This window comes from Anser brachyrhynchus (genome assembly GCF_964034855.1).
Source record: "Anser brachyrhynchus genome assembly, chromosome: 3".
Classification (NCBI taxonomy): Eukaryota; Metazoa; Chordata; class Aves; order Anseriformes; family Anatidae; genus Anser; species Anser brachyrhynchus.
Window position 1 is genome coordinate 21,626,997 of NC_137696.1, and position 27,452 is coordinate 21,654,448.

Sequence of the window (27,452 nt, forward strand, 5' to 3'; positions counted from 1 at the left end):
AGTGCTATTTGTCTTACCACATTTATTATGGTTGTTGATGAGGGTAACGGGCATACTATCACCAACAGACCCTACATACTCGACACTGTGCTTTCACTTTGTAGTCGTGGAAACTATGCTTAGGGATTACTTACGTCTTTGTAAGAAATTTTTATGACCTTTATTGGTCATGTTTTCTCAAGCCTGTTATTTGCATGTCCTCTTCTAAAAAGTCTCTCATTAGTTTTGCATAAACATTTAATTTTGCTCAGCAATAATAATAATGTTAATATATTACATATATAAATGCATACTAGCATAACTCATAAGAAAGTAATAGATCTGCACCTGCCTATACAAGCACTACTTTCCCATGTTGTACATACAGAGATAAATATTTCTTTTGTTCATCGTCAAATTATTTAACAAATCTACAGTCTGGCCTTTATGTCCTGTACATTAAAAGAGAAGGAATGTGGTATCACAACATTGTGTAGAACTTTAGATTTAGGAAACATGCTCCTTCACTGAAGGAAGTTAATGAATTAAGCACATAAAAGTATTAAAATATTTACCTTGTCAAAACCAGATGCAATACAAAATTGCTTTTTAACTTTGCTGTCAACTTTTGAAGTATTGCAATAAAGAATGCTTAATATTTTGCTATTTAATATCTTAGCATTTTCCCATAATAATTTTTGCCAGCAGTTCAAAAGTGCTCTGTAAAGAAACATCATACGCCTATGTAGAGAGTTGACATCTGATTGTCGTGGGTTTATGTGGCAAGGTTTTAGTAGCGGGGAGCTGCTGGGGTGGCTTCTGTGAGAAGAATCCAGAAATTGCCCCATGTTAGATATGGCCAGTTTCAGCCAGCTCCAAAAGGGACTTGCTGCTGCCCAGAGCCGAGCCAATAAACAATGTTGTTTATGCCTCTGTGAGAGCAGATTGAAGAAAGAGAAAAGAAAAAATACTGGGCAACAGCAGCTGGGAGAGGGAGGAGTGAGAAGCAGCCCTGCAGGCCCCAAGGTCAGTGCAGCAGGAGGGCAGGAGGTGCTCCAGGCACGCAGCAGCAGTTCCCCTGCGGCCTGTGGAGAGGCCCCTGGTGGAGCAGGCTGTCCCCCTGCAGCCCACGGGTCCCACACGGAGCAGATCTCCACGCTGCAGCCCGTGGAGGAGCCCCCGGTGGAGCAGGTGGATGTGGCCTGGAGGAGGCTGCGGCCCATGGAGAGCCCCCGCAGGAGCAGGCCCCGGGCCGGAGCTGCAGCCCGTGGAGAGGAGCCCCCGCAGGAGCAGGGGGTCTGGGGGGAGCTGCCGCCCGTGGGGGACCCGTGCTGGAGCAGTTTGCTCCTGGGGGATGGGCCCCATGGTACGGAGCCGTGTGGGAGCAGTTCTTGAAGAGCTGCTGCCTGTGGGAAACCCACACAGGATCAGTTCAGCAAGGACGGCATCCTGTGGGAGGGACCCCACATGGAGCAGGGGCAGGGAGTGAACGTGAAGGAGTGGTAGAGATAAAGCATTAGAGTGACCACAGCCCCCACTCCCCCTTGCTGCTCAGGGGGAGGAGGTGGAAGAAGGTGGACAGGGGGAAGGTGTTCTTTGTTTTCTTTCTCACTTCTTTAGCTTGTTAGTAACAGGTAATAAATTTCTCTAATCTCCTTATGCTGAATTTGTTTTGCCCGTGAAGATAATTGTTGAGTGATCTCCCTGTCCTTATCTCAACCCTTGAGCCCTTTTTATCTTATTTTCTCCCTCTTTCCCTTTGAGGAGGAGGAGTGAGAGAGCAGTCATGGCATAGCTCAGCTGTCTACCAGAGTAAAACCACCACAGTGATAGTTTTTTTTTTTTTAATAAATTCAGTACATTAGCCTTCTCTAGATACAGAAGGCTATAATACACAGCAGAACACCTCTTTTTACCCTTATTTTTCTTCCATTTCTCCATACATATACACTCCTATGCAGCTGCATTACAAGTCGTGTTTAGTAAACAAAACGGGACAAAACAAAAACCTATAGAGATCAATAAAAGTACTTAGGATAGGAAACCAGGGAAAAGCCTACTACTGAATCAGTTGTGAATAACAGCCATTTTCAGGTAAGCAGCAGCATGCTTGTACCATAGTAACTAACTTTAGAAACAGACACAGTAAAATCACTCTGAAAAAAAAAATCGAAATGCCTTCCTCTACTGTAGGAAAAATGTTTTCGAACAAACTAGGACAACATCCATGCCACACAGCAGGCACATACCAGTCAAGTCAGCACATTTGTAGCACCAGCTCAGCCACAGCACATGGCACCTCTTTCCATTCCACAGGCCAAAAATAGAGCATGAAAAAGGGATGGGGAGTCTAGGGAGGAGAGGAAAAACTAGCGTACCTATGGGGAGAAGGCATGGTAATGATGGCATACTGTAGACATTAAAGAAAATATAAGATTGCATGTGACTCAACAAAAGACAACCTTACTAGACTTCATTAAACAGCTTATAAAATTGTATTAAATTTAGCATGGCTCAGCAGATCGCCTTTACACCATGGAAGAAAGGGAGTTTACACCATGGAAGAAAGGGAGTGGCATGTACTGGCAAAGAAAGAATGCCCTGTAGGAACTGTCACCAACTAACACGCCCACCAAAAGGGGTAAAGGCACTCCTGTAAATCCCCTACAACTAGATTTTTGTGCTTAGCAAGACTAGCAGCTTGACAGAGCAAACTGATAGGAATGCCTCTGCTTATCAAAATTTGGCAAAACCTATGGGTTGCAGCAGCTCAGTACACATGCCCGTATGTTCATAGCACTAGATGATAGAAGCCTAGAAGTGATCACCACCAGTAACAAGCCTATATTTTCAACATCTAACACAGTAACTAACACAAGCATATGATAGCTACCATGTTGTCTGAAAGCAGAAGGTATACTGGTGACCTGTGACATAATTATGGCCAACTTCCTTGTTGTAAGTTGCAGACATACACAAGCTCTCTCACAGGCTATGTTCCACATTTAATTTTATGAACACAGTATGTAGTTTAGCCTACTTTTCCTGTTTTAGGGAGGGGGAACAAAACATTGCATTAATAAACAGATTTGTCATTCCATTCCTTATCTTGTATCTCATTATTTCTTTGGCAACAGGAGTTACAGCATTTCCTTTATAAATCAGATGCTGGATGGACCATCTATTTACATGCTAGCTAGTATACATTACATAGGATTATTGACTGCCAAAGCAAACTATTTTATGCTAAGTTTGGGGAGGTAGATTGCCTTTTAAAGTCTGGTCAGACTCCATGACAGAAAACAGTAATAAAAGCAGAAACAGTCTGTGAATGGTGTAAGAGCTCTAGCTCTTTTCCAGCTCTGAGATCAGATGCCAACACTACCCACTCCAAAACCTACCCCTGATTAAAGGCTTGTTTTATTATAAATACATATGTACCACTTGAAAGAGCAGTCTACATGTTCCTGAAATTACTATGTTCAGAGCGTGTTTATTTTTGATACAATCAATCCACGTTATCATTTTACTCCTGTTGCACATTAATAGTAGAAAAAGCATAAAATTTACTTTAAAGAAAAAGAATCAGGCTATCAAGAGATTAGATAGCTGTTATTTGAGCTTCTAAAAGTATTTTCACCTATTCTAAGATTGCTTGCTTTAAGCATTACACTACTGAATTTAGAAGCATGATAGTTTACCAAATCATCATTTCAACATGGAATAATTAGAAGCCTGTTTCAAGGTTTTATTAGCTTGTCATAAAAAAACTTACAGTAAGTTCAAATATGTACAAATAGCCATAAAAACAAAGGCATGTTCAGTTACTTATACATGAGCCAAATATTCATGACATGGCTACAAAAAAAAAGTCTTCAAAAAAACTCCACAAGGTTAAAACCACCATTAAAAGTTTATGCTCCAAAAGCCCAGTAGCAGCAGTTGACAGCTCATTTCATTACAAAAATCAGGGAGTAGTAGTTAACTTTGACTTGAATAAAATCAGATGTTTAAGATTTAACTCTCAACAAATAGTAAAAGTAGTAGCATGGTTGTCAGTCTAGGCTTTGTTTTAACAATCATTAAGCAAGCACAATTGCCTCCCCATCCAAGGAATATTAACTCTTAAGATCCATGCCTCCACTGTTTGTTTTCTTCTTGGTTGAATCTTACTTGTGTTCAGCTGATTTAGTTATGCATTCAGTCCTCTATGCATTTCATTCATTTCCTTTACCTGGGGGAGGAGGAAATAGGTTGAGGAACATCAACATTTGTGCTACTTCTCAACAGGAGAACCCAGAAATCAGTAACTTTATTCCAGATTTTCATTAGCAAGGGGTAATTGTCAACTGCACTATTCAGCTACAACATTTGGATTCCTCTACAAATACTCAGTACCTAGGGCTGAAACACCCTACACCTTAGCGCAATTCCATTGGAAAGCAGCACATCAACAGGAACCCCAAGGCCCTTGCAGTTGAAGAAGTTGAAGATCCCTGAAGATCTCCACATCTTCATAATAAAACAAGACTATCAGTGCTTCCTGTGGATTGCACAGCCCTTGCTATAGAAATGTAAAAACAGTACTTGCCTCCAGCATCTCCCCCTTCCCAAATCCTGGGAAAGGCATCAGATTGCCAGTTGCCTTTGAAACTAACATGCAGAGCCAACATGGTGAACTATACAGAGATCAAAACTAGTTACAGAATTTCACACACACCCCCCCCCCCCAACATATCTGAAGCACACAAAGCAAGCTATTAACCTACAGCAGAAACTTCTAAGTTTAGGTTCTAACCAACCTCCCCACACTTCCATCATATATCATCAACAAAAATTACCTCTGCTTTCACGTACTTCCCTTTCTTCCTTCTTGTGAGGACCTGTAAGGAAAGAAAGAGTAAGAGAAGGACAGATTAATTGTTAAGTTTGATTTAAGTGTTGATTTACATTTAACTTTATCTGGCTGGCACTGTGATCTTGAAACTGTCCATTCCCCATCCTTCCAGATTTAACAGGTTGTCTGCCACTCTTGACTACCTTAAACCAGGAGGCAAGACAGGTACTTCCTCCACCTAAATGTGTTTTCCTAATACTTTGTTTTCCATGCAACACCTTTCTGTCACAACCCAAATCAGTGACAGTCCATCCACTAATTCCTCTCTACTCCCGAGTCTCAAAGAAAACCCACAAACAGCTAGTTTACAGCAGAAGACTTTCTATCAGAGTCCAATTACCTTGTTATATTATTCCCCAAATTACACTGTTACCCACTCTGCCTGGCAGCTTTGTTAGAACTTACCAGAACAACAATTCCAGCAACTATTGCTACTATTACTATTACAATGACAGCAATGACGCCAGGAGTCAGAGACTTCATGGAAAACTCTGGTGCTATTTCATCAACATAGTAGACCACCGTCTTCTCAATAGGTACCACTTCATTGTCAATACTGACATTCAGTCTGTCATTAAGAAAGATGGAATCACCTTTTACCTAAGGACAGATAGCAAAAGAGACTTGCTAGTTCACCTTGTAATAGGCATTCTTCTATGCATCACAATAGTTTAACTTGCTTTTGCCAGAATATTCTAAGACTATCAAACGCCAACACAATACATATTTAGTCTTTGGAAGACTCTACCCATGACACTTACATCTTTTTCAAAGTAGTAGGCCACATCAGCTATATCCACTTCTCCAGCAGATTTGTCTGAGGAATTTTGCTTCAGATCAATAGTAATGTAAGGGTTTTCATACTGGGGAAGAAGACAGTACAGAATTAAAGGGGCTAATTTAGACCCAACTACTAAATACGCAGCAAAATACAATCTGACTTGTGAGATAACATTCTCAATCAAGTTTATGGTACTTCTCAAGCAAAGTTTTTAAAGAACAGTTCAAATTCCGCATTTCTGATGAAGCAAAGTAAATTCATATATAGACTAGGAAGACAGACATGCAATTTTTCAATTCAGATACAGTCATTTGCTAGCGTTCAATAACAATGACACTATTTTGCGAGCCTCCATTAAGATCTGTACTTCAGTACATGCAACAAGAACTTCAAAGTCACTGAAGTTTTATTTTGTGAATAATTCACTAAAAATTATATGCCTCTTACCATAACATTGGTTATATAGCGCCCATTCAGCATATAACGTCTGGCAATTGTTTCTGTGAAGAATCTACAAGGATATTAAAACCATAACTATTAAAAGCAGTACTATTTTACACATCACTTTACAGATAAGTAGTACAATTTCTCCCCCCCCACACACAGTCTGTTTGTGGGGGATTGACCCTAGGCTGACAGCTATGCCAGCCAGTCTCCAAGCAATAGCTACTTTGGAACCACCCTCTCCAAACCTGATTTATTGCTGAGCATGATGTTATATGATCTGGGATATCTCGTTGGTCAATTCAGGTCAGCTGTCTTGGATGTTTCCCCTCCCAACCTCCTGCCCATCCCTAACCTACTGAGGCAGCAGAGGGAGAGACAGAGGAGACCTTTACACTATAACTAACTGATTCTTATCAACACTGTTTTGGTGACCAGTCTAACACAGCACTATATTGGCTGATACGAAGAAAATTAACTCCACCCCAGCCAGGCCCAGCATACTCATTAAGAGGTACTAGAGCTCTGTTAATTCCCAACAGTGAAGTTGCACTTACTGCAAAACAAACAATTAATGCCCTGGTGAAGATCAAAAGACTTTACATAGTTTTAAGATTTCACAAATACAGTAGAAACTTCTGTTCCAGCAATACGCAAAAAAACCCTCACAGCTACAAGCACATTTTTCTAGCTATATGACCTCTGACAAGAGGTAGAATTTTATTTTAGCCAAGAAATATAGCTAGCCTGATGTTTTGTCTCCTGCTTCTTTTATGAAGTCCCTCCCCTCTGTCAGTTTAATTTTTGAGCAGTTTCACCTGATTACCTTCTTTACTATCTTGACTTGATTAAAAGGCAGAATCAATTTTAAGTGGAAATGTGACTCATTTCCATGTAAACTGTTAATTTCCAATAAAATTAAAGCAAGCTTTATGAAGAACCTATAGGTCACTCACAAAAAGTCTTATAAAGAAGTGAGTTCACACATTTGTCAATGCTTTTAAACACTTAGCTGTTTAGAAGTACATTAGGTCACTTACTTCTTCAGAGACTCGGGGTTTAGAGGAGTTTCTCTTTCAGTATGTTTTATTTCAATGATGATCCACCTGAAGCAATGAATATTCTTAAAAACACATGCATATAAACAGTGTACACCAAAAATCTAATCTCATGTGGGGGGTGGAGGTGGGTGAAGCAACGAGAGGAAAAGATATATATCCTCCCCTCTCCCCACAAATCTCACTGTTTCCAAAGGGAAAAAAAGGCAGTAAACAAGTACTTATTGCTCCATGTTCATTCAGTCCCAGTGTATCACTCACACAGATAAATCCTCTGTAAGGCAGAACCTTATACAGGAATGCTTTTAGGTCACAGCACACCCTGCTGAAAAGACTTACGTTGTTCTGACTAATTGATTGCACTTCAAGTCTGTGTCATGTTTGTCAGTTCTTCTAACACCAGCTGTATTCACACACCAACAGGTGGTTCCATTGCACTGCTTTGCCTTGAAAACACCATTGTTTTCACACTCAGGATCATAAAGACCATCAGTATCTTCAAATGCATCTTTTGGTTTTTCCCGACGACCTGATTTTGTGCTTTTTACTTCTGCTTTCATCAACAAGCATTTTGATGTCACTAAAAATAACCAGAAAGTCACATTTTACAAGTTCAGACCACACATGCACAAAACAAAACTCCATAAAAGCATAAACACACATGGTTACTTTAGAAGCAACTGTATTTGAAGCCATTACAAGGAAGATCAGATACCCAAGATGTAGGTAATGAATAAAGTCAATACAGTTTGGAGCATATCAGCTTCTGAAACCAAATGCCTAAGTCCAGGCAGTTTCGGTTTCTTCCGCCCAGAAGAAGATTCACAGGCTACCTCAAACCAAGAGGTAAGGCTTTGAGAAAAGGCTCTTTCACCCCTAGATTCCTAGGAAAAGTTACGATATATGCTTGGAAGGAAGCAAGAAATTAACGTTTGAGAAATCCTTTCTGTTAGACAAAGATCAGATAATAAAAGAAATGAGGGAAGTGGAGTCATACACACATCCACACAAGTTACGCAGTAGGAATCAGACATGCTCATTGTTCATTGCCAGTTGACCTAGAAGACCAGGAAGAATCTTTCTTTCCTTCCCTTGCTATTGTAATTTGCCAGGAGCTCATTGCGCATGTCCACATACCCCCCTTACACCGTAGCGGGCACTTTTATTTAGCACCCCCATAGTAGTGAGAACTCCCAGGTTAAAACCCGCAGAGGACAAACGGGCTGTACTCACAAGTATCACAGTTCACAATGACACCGGAGCCGATGGAGCTGCACTGGCAGACGCCGTTAACCAACGCGCAGTCGGTGACACGCTTATTCTTCTGGCAAACACAATCTGGGAGAGATACACAGCCATGAGCGCGGATGCTCCCGACGGCGAGGCGGGGCGGAGGCTGACCCCGCGGGCGACGAGGCGAGCCACAGCCGCCCCTCACCAGGCGGGGGCGGTCGGACCCGGGGCGCCAGGCACCCTCAACAACCCCGGCGGCCCCAGCGAAGGGCGAGAACTTTCCTCTTGAAGCACCAGGACCGACTGCCGGCCCTTTTTTGAAGCGGGGCACCCCCAGCCGTGGCCGTCCCGCGGACGGGGCGAGAGCCGTCGGGGGAAGAGGGACGCGACGGCCGGGCACCTTCCCGCCCGCGGGCACCCCCCGCCTCAGCGGGGGCGCCATTTTGTGGCGCTGCCAGGGGCCGGGCGGAGCGGGGCGCCCACCACCCCGGCTCGTGGGGCGGCTCCGCGGAGACCGAGCGGGGTCGCCCGCGGGGGTCGAGAGCCCCGTTTGGGGAAGCGGGGAAAGCGCGGGGCGGGCCGAGGGGTGCGGTGCGGGCACTCACCGTTCTGGGCGCAGGCAGCGGCACACAGCAGCAGCAGGAGCGCAGCCCCGCGGAGCGGCTCCATGGCTTCAGCCGGCGGTGGGGCGCGGAGAGGCCGCGGAAAGCCTCGGAGGAGCGGACTGGGCAGAGAGCGAGCGCTGTGTGCGCGGCGGGGAGCGATGTGAGCCGCCCGACAGGTTCGGCAGGGGATGGCCGCGCCGCACCCTCCTGGCTCTGGTTACACCTGAGACGCGCAGAGGGCGGCAGCGGCACCTCCTCCCGCGGCAGCCAGGCGCTGTTAAACCGCCCCCTCCCCCCCGCACCTGGGCGAAACTGGATGGAGCAGGGCGAGCCCGAGCTCATCGCCCTCCCTTTCTCTGCCCCGGCCCAAATATAGCCTCTTCCGGACCGCTCGGGGGCGGGCACGGGGAGCGCCCCGAGGTGTGGCCCGTCCCGTCGTGCAGGAGAGGGGACGAAACCGCGCTGCCCCGGGCCGTCGGGGGGAGGAGGGGGTGTCGGCAGCAGGCAGCCGCCCCCGCCGACGAGGAGAAACTGTTAGTCACCGGGGAGAAGTCCCGGGCAGGTGTGTGTGTGTGTGCGCTTCGCACGGCAGGTGGGCCGGGAAGCGAAGCCAGCCCCGTCGCCGGCCCGGGGCTCCCCGGCCCTGCCTCGCCCTTTTGTTCCCCCCCCCCCCCCCCCCCGAGGTGTTTTGTGCCCCCTGGGTGGTCGCGCTGCCACCCCCTGCTCCCGCAGACCACCTCCGTCGGGCTGAGGAACGGTGATAGATAGCGACGTTTAATGATTAATTCTGCTCAGATCCACCGGTGCCTTTTGAACTCTTTCCTATAAGCGCTTAACAGAAATCCTGATAATCCCGGAGTTAGCTTAGGAAAAAACAAACCAGACACCTGTCTATACAGAACACGCTTCCTCAAGGATCTTTCTGCTATTTTTCCCCCTAAAACACTATAGTGAAGTATATGTTTGGTTACTCCCCTTTAGGATTGCTCTGAAGTGAATCGCTCTGGCACAGGAGTATCTGCACTTTCCTCGTTGAGAAAACAAAGCCTTCGGTACCGTGTCCCTGAGCAGTTAGTCCTTACCAGGAACATACGAAATTGTAGGTAGTGCAAAAACCCTGGCAACGTTACAGAAGACAAAAGGTAGGAAAGCTTGCTGCTGGTTTTAGAATTACTTTCCAAAGTGGAAGAGTGATGCCAAAATGTAAGACAAAAAGAAGGTGTGGTACACCTTTTTCTGAATCTTTTCTGAATTTATTAATTCAGTTTAAAAAAATCTTTCTGAAAGATACATTAGTGTCCTGAAAACTAAGTTATTTTAGTAAAGGAGAAAAAGAACGACATTCTGCATTTATGAGAAATCGTTATTTCCAAAGACAGTTGAAACTTCCTCTTAGCAGTGTTTATATTCGCTGTACAATACAAACATGTTGCCACTCCTTTTACATGCAAACCTAAGTTAATGAAACTGTTTAAAACCTTTGCATATTCTGAAAATAAGCACAGGTTAGCGGTCTGTGCCATTTTGTCTCTGTGTGAGCTGTGTTTGTGTTGCATCTCTGTTTTCGTATTTACTATAGTCCACAATGGCCTGCTGAAATCGACGAGCTCTGTCTGATGGGTCTGAGTTAAATGACTGTTCTCTAGGTCTGCTCCTAGTACAGTCTGAATAAGACTTCTCCAGATTTTTTTTAATTCTTCTTGCAGTTTTGAGTGGCTTATTAATACTCTTCTGGTACAGTTTTCAATGACTCAAATTAACAACATCATCTTAGCGAAGTGAAAACTTGGGAAGACTTTAAAGTCTCTCATGGACTTTTCACATTGTTGCTGTCAGATGATGGCATTCTGCAGAAAGATGGGCAGGATCAATAGGCTCAGAAATGCCTGTCTTATTGTAAAGCTCATTTTGTGTGTAAATGTATTGTTTTTTTCAAGATGAGGAGTTACCCTGTCATGTCAAATTGCCAAGCTAAACTACATAGACCTTAAAAACAGGGAACAGTACACTTCATGACAGGTTTTTGCCTTTTGTTTTGTTTTAATATTGTAACTTTATAGAAACAGGACAGAGTGAGCACATGCTAATCCTTCTTGTTCTCCTGGCTCTTGTTTAGTATAGGTAAACCTCTGTGCCTAGTATTAATAATCCAAGCCTTAGTCTGCAGTCTTGAAACCTCATAGTGGCTACTACTGGAAGTAAAGCTGCTTCTTCCACCACCTCCAAATACTGGACAAGTCTTTGTTGTCAGTATACAAAAAACAGCCATAACCTTCAGTGTCTAAAGGTTGAATGGACTTATGATATTTGTGTGGTCTGAAGAAGCCCGTCGCAGTGTGTTTTGGCCTTGTAGTGTGACACATTACGTGTTCCCTGAACTATCAGCATTAGAAAGCCAAACCATAACTAGTGGAAAGATAGGTGCACCATGTTGCATTTGATTTGGCTCCAATTTGCAGGAACCGATGCAGGTCTCATTATCTTCAATTTCTCCAGCTTTCCAAATCAAAATAAATTCTTGTTTATACATATGGACGTTGCTTAGTATTTTGGAAATTGAGAGAGATGCTCTACACAATGTCATTACCCAGCAAAGCAATGGGAGTGAAGGACCATTCTCAGTTGCATTAATTTTACCGTCTTTCCAGGTTATTTTGAGGGAAGCTTCTCTGCAGAATCTAAGCCAGTGGAGCAGGCATATGGTTAAAGAGATAAAACAATCCAGGTATTGAAATAGCTTAATTACAGAGACAACTCAGTGTCTGGGGCTTAGAGAGGAGAACGGTTTTTTGAACATTTTGTAGTTATACAAAAGGCTTTTTTTGGGGAAATGCATGATTTTGTTCAATGGCTATTCTAAACTGACTTTCCCCAGTGTACAGCTCTCAAGGTAAGATCTTGCTTACTGGTTACAAACAGGAGAATTTTATCAGCTGTTGGACATATCTCCTCTTAGCAAATAGCTGAATGCCAATTAGGCAGTACAGTGTAGGATAGATGTGGTTTACACTTATGAAAGCATAATTACAGCTCACACCAATTATAATTTAAATGCTACAAACACATTTCTGGTTCTTACATATATATAAAATTGTTTTGATCACTAGGCTTTAGGGGATATGTAAACTCATATTCGAGAAACCTGGGTGATCTGTGTTTTTCAACTTTTGCTCTCCAGTTCATATCTGCTCCAGATCTCTTTGGAGAATAAATTTAGTTCAGTTCACTTAAGTATTACTTGAAGAACTGTGGGTGCCGGTGGGAGACTTTCTGTTGACTCAGCGAACTGTGGATCAGGTCCGAGGAGATAAATTCAGCTCTTTCAGAAGCCAGTAAGAATTAGTGTGATAATGGGATCTGGCCTGGGTCTTTACAAAGTAACTTGCAGGTGTTCCCTAGAACTTGGGTGAGTGGTCTTGTGACACTCCACAGGCACAGAAAAGGGATAAAATCTGCTTTCAGGGAAAGTTGCAAGAATCTATGAGTCACTCCTGAACTATCAGGAAATGATGCAAGGTGGGGCTGTGACATGTATTGTGGTCAGCAGATCGGAGAGATGAGTAGGGAGAAGATGGTCGGTTTCATTGGAGTATTTGGCAATCCAGCTCTAACTGAGATTTTCTGGAGGCTCCAAACATCGTTGGTTTGGGGTGTGCTCTTCTGAGGATGTCCCTAAAAATAGGCCAAGTATTATGCCAAAGTGCAAAACAGTGCTACTAGTGTTTTCCCACAAAATTAATGCTTTTTGAAAATTCATGATGACTTTCAACTGATTAAGGCTGATGAAGTTAGAAACGAGCAGAAACAGTCTTGTGCTCAGAAATGAAAACAGGTTTGTGTTTTTTTGTTTGGTTGTTTTTTTTTTTGATGGTAGACTGTTATATACATTGTCTAAGTTACAGACAATTATATGTTATATATAAACTAAGGAACTTTTTATTAGGACACATTTAGAATGTGTTCAATCTTTTTCTTTCTTTTTTTTTTTTTTGCAGACTATACTCTCTACATAGAATGGACCGTAGGAAGGACCCTTGAAAGTACCATAGAAAGAGGACAATACTGAGAAATAATATATAATATCTTGTCCATGATGTGTTTCTGAAGATTCCAGACCTTCACAAACCAGTGTATGCTGCTGCTCAAAGAACTGTAATAACATTGCCATTTTTATTTCCTGGAGGACTGAAAAACACTACATATGTCCTGGTTTCAGTTAGGATAGAGTTAATTTTCCTCCTAGTAGCTGGTAGGGTGCTATGTTTTGGATTAGGATGAGAAGAGCGCTGATAACCTGCTGATGTTTTAATTGTTGCAGAGCAGTGTTTACACCAGGCCAAGGACTTTTCGGCTTCTCGCTCTGTCCTGCCAGCGAGCAGGCTGGGGGTGCAGCAGGAGCTGGGAGGGGACAGACCCAGGACAGCTGACCCAAACTGGCCAAAGGGGTATTCCATACCATCTGGCGTCATGCTAAACAATATATAGGGGTGGCTGGCCGGGGTGGGGGCCCGGCTGCTCGGGGATAGGCTGGGCATCGGTCAGCGGGTGGTGAGCAATTGCATTGCGCATCACTTGTTTCGTACACATTATTATTAGTAGTACTATTATCAATATTATTATTATTATTTTCCTGTCTTAATAAACTGTCTTTATCTCAACTCACAGGTTTCACTTTCCCGTTTCTCTCCCCCATCCCAGAGAGGGAGGGGGGAGGGTGAGCGAACGGCTGTGTGGTGTTTAGCTGCTGACCGGGTTAAACCACAACAACATAGCAGGTAAGTATTATCTTTATGTGAATAATGAGAACATTGAGAGTAATACAGAACTTAAAAGTTTTGGCCACATGTAGCTGGTCAAATAAAGACCCAGTAAGAAAATAAATGAGCAATCGTGTCTTTTCTGCACGACTGTCTTAACTACTTCTGTACACTGTAAAAAGATAGCTTACATTTTGTGTATTTTTGACCTGTTTCTAAATCATGACGTTTTTTCTTTGAGTAGTAACACAGTTTATAAATGTACCTGTTTATTTTGCTGAAATTTTCATGCACACCGGAGATGAAAATCAGTGCAAAGGCAGTGGCAACACTCATAAACCTGTCCTCAGCTTCAGAAACCTGCACCTTGGTTCTCCATCAAGCTTGGGCTGAAAGTAAGAGTATCTGAGGCATACAACTGTTGGTTCAGAGGTTTGTAAAAGTAGACAGGGTGTAGCCACTGGAGAGAGATGCTCATGCAGTTAGTGTGTGTTCTGTCTGTATCTTTGAGGATTATAGAAACCAACCTGTCTGATACATCATGGCATCCTCACCTTTCTACTAGGGCTTAGTCTTAACTCCAGTGGGTGGGGTCACTAACAGGCTCATCATCATCCCTCTCTTTACTGCCAAGGAAATATGTCTTCATGGCTCTTATACCTACAGCATTTTTACAGCATCTATTGTCAGCATTCAAAGCTGCTTAAAGTGTGTAGCACTAGAGGAAAAAAAATGAGTAAGTCTTCATCCAGCCTACTTTGTAGCAGAGAGTGAAGCACAGTAATCTCATACTGTGTCCAATCCCTTAGTATACTCACTGCTTTCGTATAGTTTGGAAAGGGCTTAACAGAAAACATGAGATCACAAGCTGTAGTCAGAGGAGCTCCATTTAAACTAAAATAGTTTCAGTTCTGGAATATAAGATTTTTTTTTTCCCTTTTAGCCATTACAGATGGAACTTTGTCAAAAGTTAAATTTGTTAAAAACTGTTTGAGAGTCCTAAATAGATTTTAACATGTTTTATTGTGTGACAACATCTCAGTGCTGTTCTAAGAACCAAAACAGATGGTTGTACGGACAGATAGGTGTCCAGTATGGTGGTATTGGAAGGTACATTAAGTACTTGGAGGTGTCTGCCATTAAATTTCTTTATGTCAGACTTGTCTGTGTGTACAGGTCACTACAAGGCAAGCTTGGGTGTAGATTTACCATATATCAGCTAACCCACGGTAACAGCCTATGGACAGTGTTGTACACGGCAGTAAGCAGAAGACATTTATTCCTTAAAAAAAAAACAAAAACAAAAAACAAACAAAAAACCAAACCAAAATAAAAAAAAAAACATGAAAACAGGGCCACAGCATTCACACAGGCAGTTTCTATGGAGCAGCTCACATGCTATAAATCCCCACCCAGTCTTACCTCATTGCAGCTTGTATTTGTAGTCAAACCCAAGGCAAAGTTGAATAAATACACGGAAGAGCTGAGCAGAAGCAGCTAAGCCCACAAACACCATTTAGCATAACACAATGGGCACCAAAGAGTAGGGTTAAAAGGAGCGAGGTGTTCCATAGCTGACAGTATGTTGTTTTTTTTTTTTTTCTTACTGAAATACATTGCTTTTGTGTTGTAACTACTTTCCTATTTCATGAGTTTATCTTTATTTTTTTTTCCAGTTAGCTAGCTATTACCAAAGTTCATCTGTTTCAGTTTGCACTTTAATTTACAGCCCTTGTACTAGTCATTTTATTGCTTCAACCTCTGGGTGAGAAAACTTTTACAATTTGCGATTACTGATCTCGGAGAAACAAGAAAGCTTTTTGACCTGCTGTGGAGTAATTATAGAACCCATTGCTTCTAGGGAGGGCCATTCAATGTTTAACAAACTGTGGCGGTTCTAATTTAACCGTTTGGAGCCTGAACTGTTGGATTGGGGTGAAAAAAAACCATCCAGATTCTTCAGTCTACAATTTAATTAATCTGGTTTTAGTCTGTAAAGTTCTGCCTTCCTGCTACTGAACTTGAGGCTGTTCCTTTCTTAACAGCATGGGGGGATAGCAGCCAAAATATTTGCAAATAAAAATAATTTTCCCTTATTTCAGAAATTATAGCTACGTTATTGCTGATTAATCCTTTAATGGGATGAGTCTGTGAATGCCCTGCCATCAACATAAGGCTCTTGACAATAGAGAAATTACACCATCTTAATTACTAATATTGTTTCATATTATAGAGGCTATAGTCATGGAAAAAGATTCAATTGTGTTCCACGGTGTAAAACCAGAATAAATAGATACCCTGTGTTTGGAAGAGTTTGTGATCTGAATTATGCAACCAGTAAACCAAGAAGTAAATCTAAACTTTGTAATTGGAAAACAAGGTCAGAAAGACAATGCAATTTACAGATTTTGTCCAATTGCAGAATCAAAAACTGGCTAGCTAGAGTTTGAAGGCTCCCACCTATTCTTCATCCACTCAAACAGCTATGAATTTAAGAAATGATGAATTTACCTTCAGGAAAAAAAATAATAGGACATCATTTTGAAAGCACCAAACTTTTTATACTTTTTTATTTCCTTAGATAATTTGCAGCTGAAAGAAATGGCTCTGGGTCATGGTGGTACAGGAGTCTGTTTTATTAGTGCTCTTTGCACAATACAGTATGAAGAAACTGCATGGGCACAATGCGGTAATGAATATCCATGCTTATTAAATGCTCACTAATGTGCAGGATGCAACTTCAAGTTACTTTTAAAAGTTAAAATGTTGTGGGTGGCATCAGAAAGTTGAAAAAAAATTCTTTAAGGGGTACTGTACACTTTGTGTCCTTTCCCCTTGATGTAAAATATGCTGTAAAGAGTTCAGAGTTAATGATGTTGAGAGATACAACATCAGCTCCTCATTTGCCTTATTGAAACATGATGGTGAAGACCTAACATAGTCTCATCTGTTTATTTTGGCAAGTAATTGGAACTCTTCAGGTAAGACTATTTGGTTTCACTTAAAATCAGCACAGAACTGCCAATCCTTAAAAAAAAAGAAACACCAAAAACATAAATGCTTCCACTTTCTGCTTTGAGTCATACAGGATATATCAGTCTATTTACAGTAGAAATGAACAGCAAGTTCAAATTTATGTCCCCAGTACTTTATGTAGATTTGCCGCTGCAGAGCATTTGGCTGATTTGCAGTATGCAGAAGCAGCATGTTTAGACATGCACTGTGTTTGCTGGCAGCCTTGACATTCTTCTGTCATCTGCTGTATTAGTATAGCCAGTACATTTCTTGTTCACTGTGGTATTTCCTTTTTTTTTTTTTTTTTTTAATAGTTTCTGACTTTCTCAGCACCTGAGAGTAACCAGAGGTAGTTTTGGATTTATATATTAGAAAATCCTGCTGTATGCTTAGAAGTTCTTTTCAAGTAAACAAAGCAGATGTCAATCTCCATGTCCATCCATCCATCACTGACATATACTTAAGTCGCACTAGATCATTTTTAGTTTTAATCCTACTGTTGCATTTAGTGACAGCAATGATTTAGCTATAAGAATAATTTCTAGTGTCATTAGTTACTGGTTTATGTACCAAAGAGGTAAGCCACATTCAGGTTGTTAAGTGTAGCCCTAGCTCAGGCACCACAACACTGTAATGATTTGTTTCACACAACTCAACTAAATTCTTACTCTCCCTTTCCAAATAAAAGAAGCAGGTTACTGGTGATAGACGTGCATTCAGGTGGTTTACCTGTTCCCTTGAAATTTTCTGAAACTTGTTTTGTCTTATTGCACCCTATATTCTAACAGAGTTATTGTATGTCCAGCGTTTAATTTTTAGATGAATGCTTGAGTTTATTTGTGTCTGTAGGAATAGAGTTCTCATCCTGTGTGTTTCATCTAGAACATATTTGACTGAGAGACTGGGTTCCCCCTGACAAGGGCAGGAGTTCTCTCTAAAGGGAAGAGAACTATTAATTTGTTTCCTCTTACTTTACGCTCTGCAATAAGTAGAAAAAGTCTATAATTGGACAAATACACATTATATTTGAACAACGATCTATATTTAGACAAACCAAGGTTTTTTGATGACTTCCTTTGAAAAGATGTATCAGAAGTTCTTCCAGTGGTACAACAACAACAACAAAAACCTCATTACAATCACAGAATCATTTAGGGTGGAAAAGACCTCTAAGATCATCCACTAGAAAGTCCACTAGAAAGGATACCACATGTCAAAGGCATTTGTTTTCCTACCTTACGAGTATTACTTCAGTGATATTTCTTAATCCATTTTCTTAATCCATGTGTCTCACAACTGGTTTACTGAAAACATTTTTTTTTTTTAATTTAAGAGAAGTAAACTGCTACTTGCCTTTTTCTACCAAGCTACTGAGTAGTTATACAACTATATATCTCTCATAATTCAGTTCCAGAGTATTTATAAAAATCTTTTTTTTCCTGCAAAAAAAAAAGATTTTGAAAGAATTACAACAGGTTTTAATCATATATACATACATAAAACAGTTCAAACTGTAATAGCATATAAAGATGAAGAGTAACTCAAATGATCTAACGTCTTCCTATGGGAAGGGTTCTGAATTAAATATAAGTCTAGCGCGGGAGGCAAGACAGTGCTATATTGTCTCAGTTTAAATTGCTTGTAGTGAAATAGTGCCCCCTGATGTTCACTGAGTTACTCGGAAATCAGAGAACTAGCAACAGTCTCCCGGATATGCTTGGATGAATTATTCAACAAACTTCCAAAAACTGTAGTTAATAATACATGTATAAAAACTATAGTTAATACATTAGTAATAAAGGCTGAGAACCAGTTAGCTCCTCTACATCATGCACAGGATTTACAGTCTGGTAAAGTTCTGTTTCCTTCTTGTCACTCTGTTCAAGAACTTCTTACCATATACCCAGTAGAGACCTGAATGTAAGATATACAACTCAGGAATACAAAACAATTGTTTATTAGTAAACATACCTAAAAGATATGCAGAGTTTAATCACTACATTAAGCTCATCACCTCCAAAGAGAAGCCAGAGGACCTTTGCTAGCCAGGCTAGCAACCAGGAAGGTTTTGTGAGCCTCTGTGACTCCCCTGGAATAAATTTTCTGATCTGAGCTGTCAGTTTCAGACTCCCTGATTTTTCCTTTTGGGCTTTATGCCCTTTCATGTTGATGTTTCTCCATGGTGTTTCAAGTTGAATGCTTGAGTAATCCCCATCTCAGCAATCCTACCTTAGTCTCTAAAGTCTTGCAAGGAGAGAAACTTAAAATTGCAAATTTTCTCCCTGCTTTTTCTCACAACTTCAGTTTCCTCAGTCTGAACCAAGCTAGTCTGAACACAGCTAGCATGTATTGCAACTGAACCTTGGGTCTTGGCAGGTGAGGAACCGTACAAAAAGGTTTACAGAGAGTGGATCTCTATACCTCTTGAGTAATTTGAACTTGATTGTAACAGATCTTTGAGGGTGAAAAGAAAATAAAAGATCTTGTGATATTTTGTTGCAGAACCAAGGGCTCAAAAAAAAGCAATCAAAAAAAGCTAAACTATTTTAGAAAGGAGAGAGCTGTAGGAAAAAACAGACAAGCCCTGGGAAGCCGGTAAAGATCTACTTTGTAACCTCCTTTTTACTGATACTGTGAGGAATGCAAATCTGAAGGTGTAAGGATTAAGAATGCACACACTTTACAATTACTGCAGCTTTATGTTTTGCAGTCTGCAAAAAATGACAAAAAACTTTCATCCTACTTTCAATGGTTTGTGTGGTTAAATAGATTTTTCTGTAACTTATCCTTCCTTTGGTTTCCACAGTTATCAAATGATTGGTAACTGACTGCTTGGAGTTCCTTAGACGAAAAGCATTGTGCACAAACAGGAGCACGTGCATGTAAAAGGTAGGGATTTTTTGTTTGTTTTTAAATAAAGGACAATTTAATGCAGGTTGGCTCAATCTGACTGAACACACATAGAAACATCTGTGTTAGAAAAGGCCTTCTAGATCAGTAAGTCCAACCATTGACTTGACCTACCAAGTCCACCATTAAACGATGTCCTGAAATGCCACATCCTCACATCTCTCGCCATGCAGAGATGGTGACTGGCACTTGGCTGGGCAGTCTGTTTCAATGCCTAACCCCTCTTTCCCTGAAAAAAATTCTTCCTGATATCCAATCTAAGCCTTCTCTGGTGCAACTAGATGTGGTTTCCACATCCTACCACTTGTCACCTGAGAAAAGAGGCTGACAACCACCTTGCTGCAACCTCCTTTCAAGTAGTTGTAGGGAGTGATGAGGTCTCCCCTTGTCTCCTCTTCTCCAGACCGAACACCCCCAGTTCCCTCAGCCTCTCCTCACAGGACTTGTGTTCCAGGCCCTTCACCAGCTTTGTTGCTCTATCCTGAGCGGGGATTCTGACCATCCCTGCTTCCCCAAGGATGGAGAACTCTCTCATCTCCTGATCGCTGTGCCCAGAGCGGCCTCCAACCAGCACACCACCCACGGGACCTTCCCTGTCAACAGGCACCAGACCCAGTGGGCCCCCTTCCCTGGTTTTATCCCTCCCGACCTGTGCGGGCAGTTACCCTCCCTCCCGCCTAGCAACAGCAGTGCCCGAGCCTGATTGGCTGGCGCGGCCGGGCGGGCTCCGCCGGAGCGCTGCAGCCCAGCGCCCCCAGGCGGCAGAGGTAGGGCCGGAGGCGGCAGCCTCCCGCGCTCCCATTGGCTGCCAAGGGCGCGACCTCGCGGCCTGAGGGGGACGGCGCTGAGGGGAGAAGAGGCGGGGGGCGGCCCTTGTGAGGGGGCTCGGCCCGCGTGAGGTGGGGCTGCGGCGGGACCCCGGCTTCCTCCGGGCTCAGCTGCTGGGAACCGAAACGGGGTAATTACATACCCAGTGTGAGATTTATTTATTTGTTATTTTTTTTTCCCCCTCTCTGTGTCACAACTAAGTAAGAGCTGTAGATCTAGGGAGGCTGTCTCGCTATACTCTGCGTAGGGACCTTCTGAAGAATTAAAGTTGTTTTCTCGTGTATGAAACGTAGCTTTCTTCATGCTCCGTTTGGTATCCTCTTGATTTTTACTGAAACCTCAGGTTTGTTTCCTTGGTTATGCCTTTATGTTATCTCCTTAATTTACTTAATCTACTTAATTTAAATTTTATACCCAGTGGCTATAACCAAAGGTTATGAAAATAACTTGGCATTTCAAGATTTTATTTTTCATATTATATGGTTTGATTATGGCAATGTTACATTGATTCTATTAACATTCCTTTAAAAATACCCCTTCACAAATAGGAGGGGAGGCATGGAGATTCCTTGGTAGACCTGGATAAATGTGTGACGATCTGACAAACTGCAACTTCTTCTGGAAAGGCGATGTGTTTTCTAATTTTGAATGAAAAATGAACGATTAAGTCTGCTTCCACTGAAAAAGAGCTTCATCAGATCAGAACTAAATTAAACTGCCTGACTGCGTACTGATACAATTAGTTTTTATACCAGCTGACAGACAAAGCTCTGCTGAAAACGCTTCATTTGAACAAAACAATTCTAGAGACATACTACTAAAACTGCCTATTTTTTGTAGCTAACTTCTTCTTCTTTTTTAACAGGAACTTTTTACTTACCAAAATGAGACACAATCTGGTGTGTCAGACACCTCCCACTGTCACTCTGCATGTAAAATCGAGTGCATCCAGATCACATCAGCAAAAAAAACTTGTTAGATTGAAGCGGCCTGCTTCTAAAGACCATCAAGAAAATTGTGAAAAAAGGGTTCTTAGTCATAAATATATACATCCAATGGGACCATGCCTAGTTATTCAGCGTCAGGAAATGACAGCTTTCTTTAAATTGTTTGGTAGGTTAATAATGATAGATATCAGTGTTTTGATTGAACAGTAGAAAACCATAAGTAAGTATGTTTTCTAAACTCGATAATTTTGAGACGGCTTTTTATAAATAGTTGCTAATGTCTTTGTCTAAACATATTTTATTGTTATATTCTAGTGTATAAATACTTAATGCTTAAGTTAAAAAATACAAAAAAGGCTACTCAAGTGATGAAAAGCATCTTTTAAAATGAAAAACGAAAACAAGATGGTATGGTACCTCCTTCTACAATAATTTCCCATACCTTACTATTTTCTCTTAGCTTTCAACAAATGCATGTAAAGCAACATACACCTTGTTTTACACAAGGCTTAAAAAAGGCTGGTGTCCCAGTTCTATAAACATGTTATTTATTATAGGAATAAGCATTTAGAGAGAGAAACCGAATGAGAAGAAAATCTGAGGAATTGCTGCCTCTCTTTTGCATTTCTATCTCTTTCATATAAAGTTTTGTATTTATTTAGAAGTGATTGAGACATAGTAGATTACATTTGTTTTCTTTTTTTTTTATTTAAACCTTGAACATTGAAGTACATGTTCACAGAGATATACACTGACCACAAGTAATCAAGCAAGTATTGCCTTGTAAAAGCTGTCAGGTAATCAAGGTGCAGAGATCTCAACAGTCTCTGGTTAATCAGAAACAACTGTACATTACTCAAGGGAACCTTTTATGCAGGAAAAGGTTACATGAATAGAAAAACTACTGGTGATTTTTTCACCTTCACTTGGTATCATGGAGTGAGATGCTGTCAGTAGTTTTTTTCCACCTTACCTTTCTGTTAGTTTGTCTTCTATTTTTTCATACCTAATCCATTTCCCCTGTCAGTTTCTCTGTTCTCTACTGGTGGGTCCAGCTTCTTTCTTTTTGTTTGGTTTAATAAAAGGAACTTTTATTTGTTATTTACTTGTTAATTGTTTATTTTGTTATTTGTTTACATTGACTTTCTAAGAAAAACATTATTGTTTGAAATGCTATGACAATTTTGTTGCAGATGATGATGTGATTCAAGACTTCCTATGGATGGACTGTTGTTGTAAAATTACAGACAAGGTAAGTGTTCTTAGTTAACAGAACATATATTCAGTGAAAATTGACTGTTAATCACTTGATACTCTAATGAGAATATTGATACTATAATGAGAATACAGACCATATTTTTTTTTCTAATGTGTTCATATGGAAACTTCAAGAAACTCAATTTATGCTTTCCTCATTGATAAGAATGAACAAAGTAGTTTTGTGTGAGACAAACATGCTAAGCACTTTAGGAAATGTTATATTGAAATAATATGTTAATACTTAATAATGAATGTAATATTTTACATTTTAAAACAGTATCTTTTGGCAATGACTTTCGTTTATTTCAAGAGGGCTAACTTCACAATAAATGAGCATACCAGAATCAATTTCTTTGTTGCTCTGTAAGTACTCTTAAATTATCTGGTTTATTAGCATAAACTTTGCATTAGTTTATTCCTTTGTTTACATCACTAATGATTCTGATATACAGTGAGACTTCATAACCACTTTGTAGTTGTTTGGGGTTCTATATGAAGCAAAGAAACATAACCTACACGTCATAATTAGTGCAAATTCAACGTTGTTTCCCTGATGTTCAACCTGAGTAGCAATGAGGGGATGTTCGCATGGGTATTGCAATACATTGCGTGGACTTCTGCTTACAGAACTGTTAATCTGTGAACGTTTTTAACATTAAAAGAAGTAAATGCAGGATAGTATGTGGCAACATACGTAAAGCTCACGCTTTCTCTTATAAGACCTCGTTTAATATCTTAGCCATCTTTTAAGTCCTTTTTACTGAAATGTTTCATCATGACGCACAACTCTGGGGTAACTTTATTAATTAAGTTTCTGTCAAGGTGATTTGAGTCAACTGTCAAAATATAGGTAGGTAATTTCAGAGAACTTCTTTTTTGAACACTTAAAAAATTCCTATACATTGAAACGGAGGTGCAATCATAAATCTGTCTTTTCCAAGCCTATATAATTCTATATTATAGGATACATATATAAGGATATATGCTATACCTACAGTGATTATTTTCTTTTATAGTGTTACAGAGCTCAGGTCATCTTTTTCTATAATAGCACTTGGCAGCTGCTCTGATTGCACACTAGTGCAAGGAGAAAGATGGCTGTTCCTTCTACCATATGTGGTATTCCAGATAGCATCCATAAAGCATGGAAGAGGAAGTTGTCTGACTCCACTGAAGGGAGAAAAAAAGAGGCCCAGAAGATAACAGAGAATTAGAAAGTGTCAGAGGGTCACATTAGAGTGGGACTGGAGAGAAGACTGAGATTAGGAGCAAGTGAGGAAAAATGGGAAGGAGACTAAAACTAGAAATTTTTTCAGGTATGATTTATAGGAATTCAGTATCAGGTGAAAGCTGTCAGGATATGCTAGTTCTTACATACCTACTAATTTAGGAGGCTCTAGGGTAAAATATTTGTTGTTATAGCTTATGTTTACCTGAAGAATATATGTGGAACTTTCTGGTTAAGAACATATTGTAACACTAAGAGAGAACTGTTTTGTTAGCAATCTTTCTCATGACATTAAGATACAGAACTACTTTAATATTACATTTTTTACTGTTAGAAATCACACTGATATAATGATTCAAGATTGAGTAACACTTACAGACACAAACATATATGTGTTTGAAGGTATCTGGCAAATACAGTGGAGGAAGACGATGAAGAATCAAAGTATGACATTTTCCCATGGGCTTTGGGAAAAAAATGGAGAAAGCTCTTTCCTGATTTCTTAAAGCTAAGAGATCAACTATGGAGTAGAATTGACTACAGGGCTATTGTAAGCAGACGTTGCTGTGAAGAGGTAGGGAGGGTTTTAATATTGTAGATGCTGAAACTACAGTTAATACCAGATAACACTATAGCTCTATACAAACATTTTTACCTTAAAGAGTGTATGCAAGCCATGAGAAGGAAAAGATGCAGCTAAAATGTAACAGCCCATTTACCCTCCATCAATTTTTTTTTCTTCTGCTTTCAAAATACAGTCTTTGAAACTATGCTTTTAAGGTAAATTAGAATATCTTAAGTTACGCTGCTGTTAAATGTAGTTTTTAATGAGAAGAATCTTTCTGCTTTATGCAAATATTTTTACTTAAATTTACCATTATTTGTTTCACTTCATTCACTGTAGAAATATTTTTGTCTGTGTCTTTACTTTACAAATTTTAAACTGTACACAAAGTAAAACCTTCCAAAGCCTAGCACCTCAGGTGAAATTTTCCTCTTCAAAATTAACAGTATAACTTCAATTGACTTTGTAGGGTAATGGTTTTTCATTGCATTTCAAAAAAGAAAGGATGTATTTTTAACATTCTCTATTAATGCCCTGTTACAACCTGCATTTTTTTTTTCCAAAAAACATTGGGTGAAAAAAAGACATTCCTCACTTTCCAGATGGCATGTGTCTGTCTGGAAGAGCCTTGACAGGTACTGTTTACTACATCTGGTGGAAAACAAAATCTTATTTGCTCTAGCATCCCATCTCTATGGATGGGATGAGATGTTAATGGGGAAAAATACAAGGAACAAGGCAAGTGTAGAATGCTTTTCCCAGCATACCCTCCCAACTTTTAGCAATTGTTAGTTTAGTGACATGGTGAGTCAGAAGATCCACCTAGTTTAATAGTAAGACACCATCTTCAGTCCAACAAAGCATGAACTGGTATTTGTGATGATTTACACGAATATACAAGGCTATAAAACTTACGTTTCAACATCTGATTCATAACCAGTTCACTTATTGTTGCTTAATGTAGCGAACTTTCTAGTTAGACTGAGGCAGATAAATAATAGATGATATCCACTTCAACTCTCTAGTCTTAATTCTCTGCCATACGTGAATCGGATCCCTTGTTTTCAGCTGCATGTTTGCCAGTTATTTTTATGGTTTCTGATATAATGGCTATTCTGATAGGTAATGGCTATTGCTCCAACACATTATGTATGGCAGCGAGAACGTTCTGTGCACCACAGTGGAGCTGTGAGGAGCTACAACAAAGATGAAGAACAGCTGCCCCGAGGACCTAGTAATACGCCTGTGGACTGTTCGCTTTGTGGTAGGAAAGGAAGATTTGTGCGACTAGGATTATCTTCCTCCTCCTCTTCAACTGGCACGCTGGAGATGACTGAATTACATTCAGCACAGGATATGAAGGACACCTTTCCAGTTGAAAAAATGCTGGTTGACTCTCCTGTTTCTTATGCCCAAGGTATAGTTTAATACTGCAAATAATTTTCAAATAGCTTATGTAACCGAGACAGTATTTGCTGGTTAGACTACTGTAGGGACTACTATGTTCTTCTTGGTGTGACAAGACCCAACCTCTGTGTTAGCAGAAACCTCTACTACAAATGCAGTTACCATTTTCTTTCTTTATTTTGGGAAAACTTTTATACTAACAGCCTTGGACACTGTGGTATCAGGAAAACGACCCGTGTGTTTAAGAATTACTACCATATCTGAACTAATTTTTGCAAAACATTCCTTGTTTTCCTTTTCTATGACACAAATAACATCTTGCTTCAGCCAAACATTTAACTGATACATTCACATCTTGTCTCCTGGAAGTACCAACTGCATTACATGTTAAGTCTGTTCAAAGTGTTTTCGTCTACTACTCTGGCTAATTTTGTGTTCTAGTCTATTTAGGCATTTGTTACTATTTTCACATTATAAATTAAACTGATAATCCTATTTGAAAAGCATTTGGCAAGAAGAAACAGTAAAAATACTGGTGTGTCTGTCACACGAATGGAGTGTGTGTTAGGTGAGTTTTAAGTGCTCTTGTTGAAAGTGGTGTTTTTAGAAAGGGCAGGCTCCTCAATTACAGTCATCAATTTGTACATACATTAAATCAGCACTTCACACTTCTTTTAAGTGTATCTCTGTCTTTGACAATTGATGGAAGATATCCTTTTAAGGTTGGGAACTGTGTAGAAAATACAACAGTTTATTGTGAAAATTGTTTAATGTAATAGAATCTTTGCATATTGAACTACTCAAAGTAGTCTCCTGAGCCTTTGTATGAGCAGCCTCTATTACATAGAGCAGTTAGGTTAGTTTATTATTTAAGTTACAGTTAAGAGTGGAATACACTTGAGATGTAAATTTCCTGTGTAAGGCCTCAATTATGCAGATAAAGTGCAGTGTTCTTGGTATACATATTTAATATTGGTTACGGTTACAGTTAATTAACCATAGAGTTGCAGTTAATTTATAGCTCTGTTTATGTCTATTTTAACTATTTGAGTACTTCATCAACTGATCTTTTTCTTGAAGTGAGTACAGCTTTATCAAAAGACCATATTTAGTGTATTTCAGTTTCCCTTACAGTTGTGCAAACATTGTTCTTAGAGAAACTGATAATCACCGGTTGGTACTTAGTAAACTCAGAAGCTGCTTCACTTACATTTCAAAGAGAAGATACTGATGCGCTATTTTCTTACTTTTTTTTTTTTTCTCTTGATTTCTGGTAGACTGTCAGAGCCAGTCCAGGAAAGGCAGACGGGGTAGCATCTTGAACCAAGACAAATCCATGGATTGGTTTACAAGCAATGAAGAATGAAAAACACTGAATGAGACAAATACTGCGATTTGCAGAAAAATTTGTGTTGCATGGTAGTACCATACATAATGATTCTGTTAAAACATTCCCCTTAAATCACACACAGGATTTAAGAGTTTATAGGCAGTAGAAATCAGAGCAGAAATTACTTAAGTTACACAACTTGCAAAAC

The 27,452-nt window shown here is 40.3% G+C and overlaps 2 protein-coding genes across 10 annotated transcripts; one reads left to right on the forward strand and one right to left on the reverse strand.

Moving 5' to 3' along the window:
* Positions 1-3,706: 3,706 nt before the first annotated feature.
* EPCAM (epithelial cell adhesion molecule) lies at positions 3,707-9,346 on the reverse strand. Of its 2 annotated transcripts, XM_080587628.1 has the most exons (9): positions 8,998-9,346; positions 8,393-8,497; positions 7,499-7,739; positions 7,142-7,207; positions 6,105-6,168; positions 5,638-5,739; positions 5,282-5,476; positions 4,821-4,862; positions 3,707-4,213 (listed from the first exon to the last, which is right to left on the reverse strand). In XM_080587628.1, exons 1-9 carry the CDS (start codon positions 9,059-9,061, stop codon positions 4,172-4,174), a joined length of 921 nt encoding a protein of 306 aa, XP_080443754.1. In that variant the 5' UTR covers positions 9,062-9,346; the 3' UTR covers positions 3,707-4,171. The 2 variants fall into 2 exon arrangements, with proteins under 2 accessions (XP_080443754.1, XP_080443755.1); XM_080587629.1 differs by lacking the exon at positions 5,282-5,476.
* A 77-nt stretch (positions 9,347-9,423) lies between these two features.
* Positions 9,424-27,330, forward strand: SPDYA (speedy/RINGO cell cycle regulator family member A). 8 transcript variants are annotated; one of them, XM_080587622.1, is made up of 12 exons: positions 9,424-9,559; positions 9,979-10,139; positions 11,646-11,722; positions 12,993-13,127; positions 13,663-13,772; positions 19,576-19,658; positions 21,373-21,620; positions 22,648-22,706; positions 22,992-23,077; positions 24,345-24,516; positions 25,630-25,924; positions 27,192-27,330. In XM_080587622.1, the coding sequence occupies exons 7-12, from the start codon at positions 21,392-21,394 to the stop codon at positions 27,278-27,280; spliced, it is 930 nt and encodes a 309-aa protein (XP_080443748.1). In that variant the 5' UTR covers positions 9,424-9,559; positions 9,979-10,139; positions 11,646-11,722; positions 12,993-13,127; positions 13,663-13,772; positions 19,576-19,658; positions 21,373-21,391; the 3' UTR covers positions 27,281-27,330. The 8 variants fall into 8 exon arrangements, with proteins under 8 accessions (XP_080443748.1, XP_080443746.1, XP_080443752.1 ...); XM_080587620.1 differs by lacking the exon at positions 11,646-11,722; XM_080587626.1 differs by lacking the exon at positions 11,646-11,722 and having other exon boundaries at positions 25,666-25,924.
* Positions 27,331-27,452: the final 122 nt, after the last annotated feature.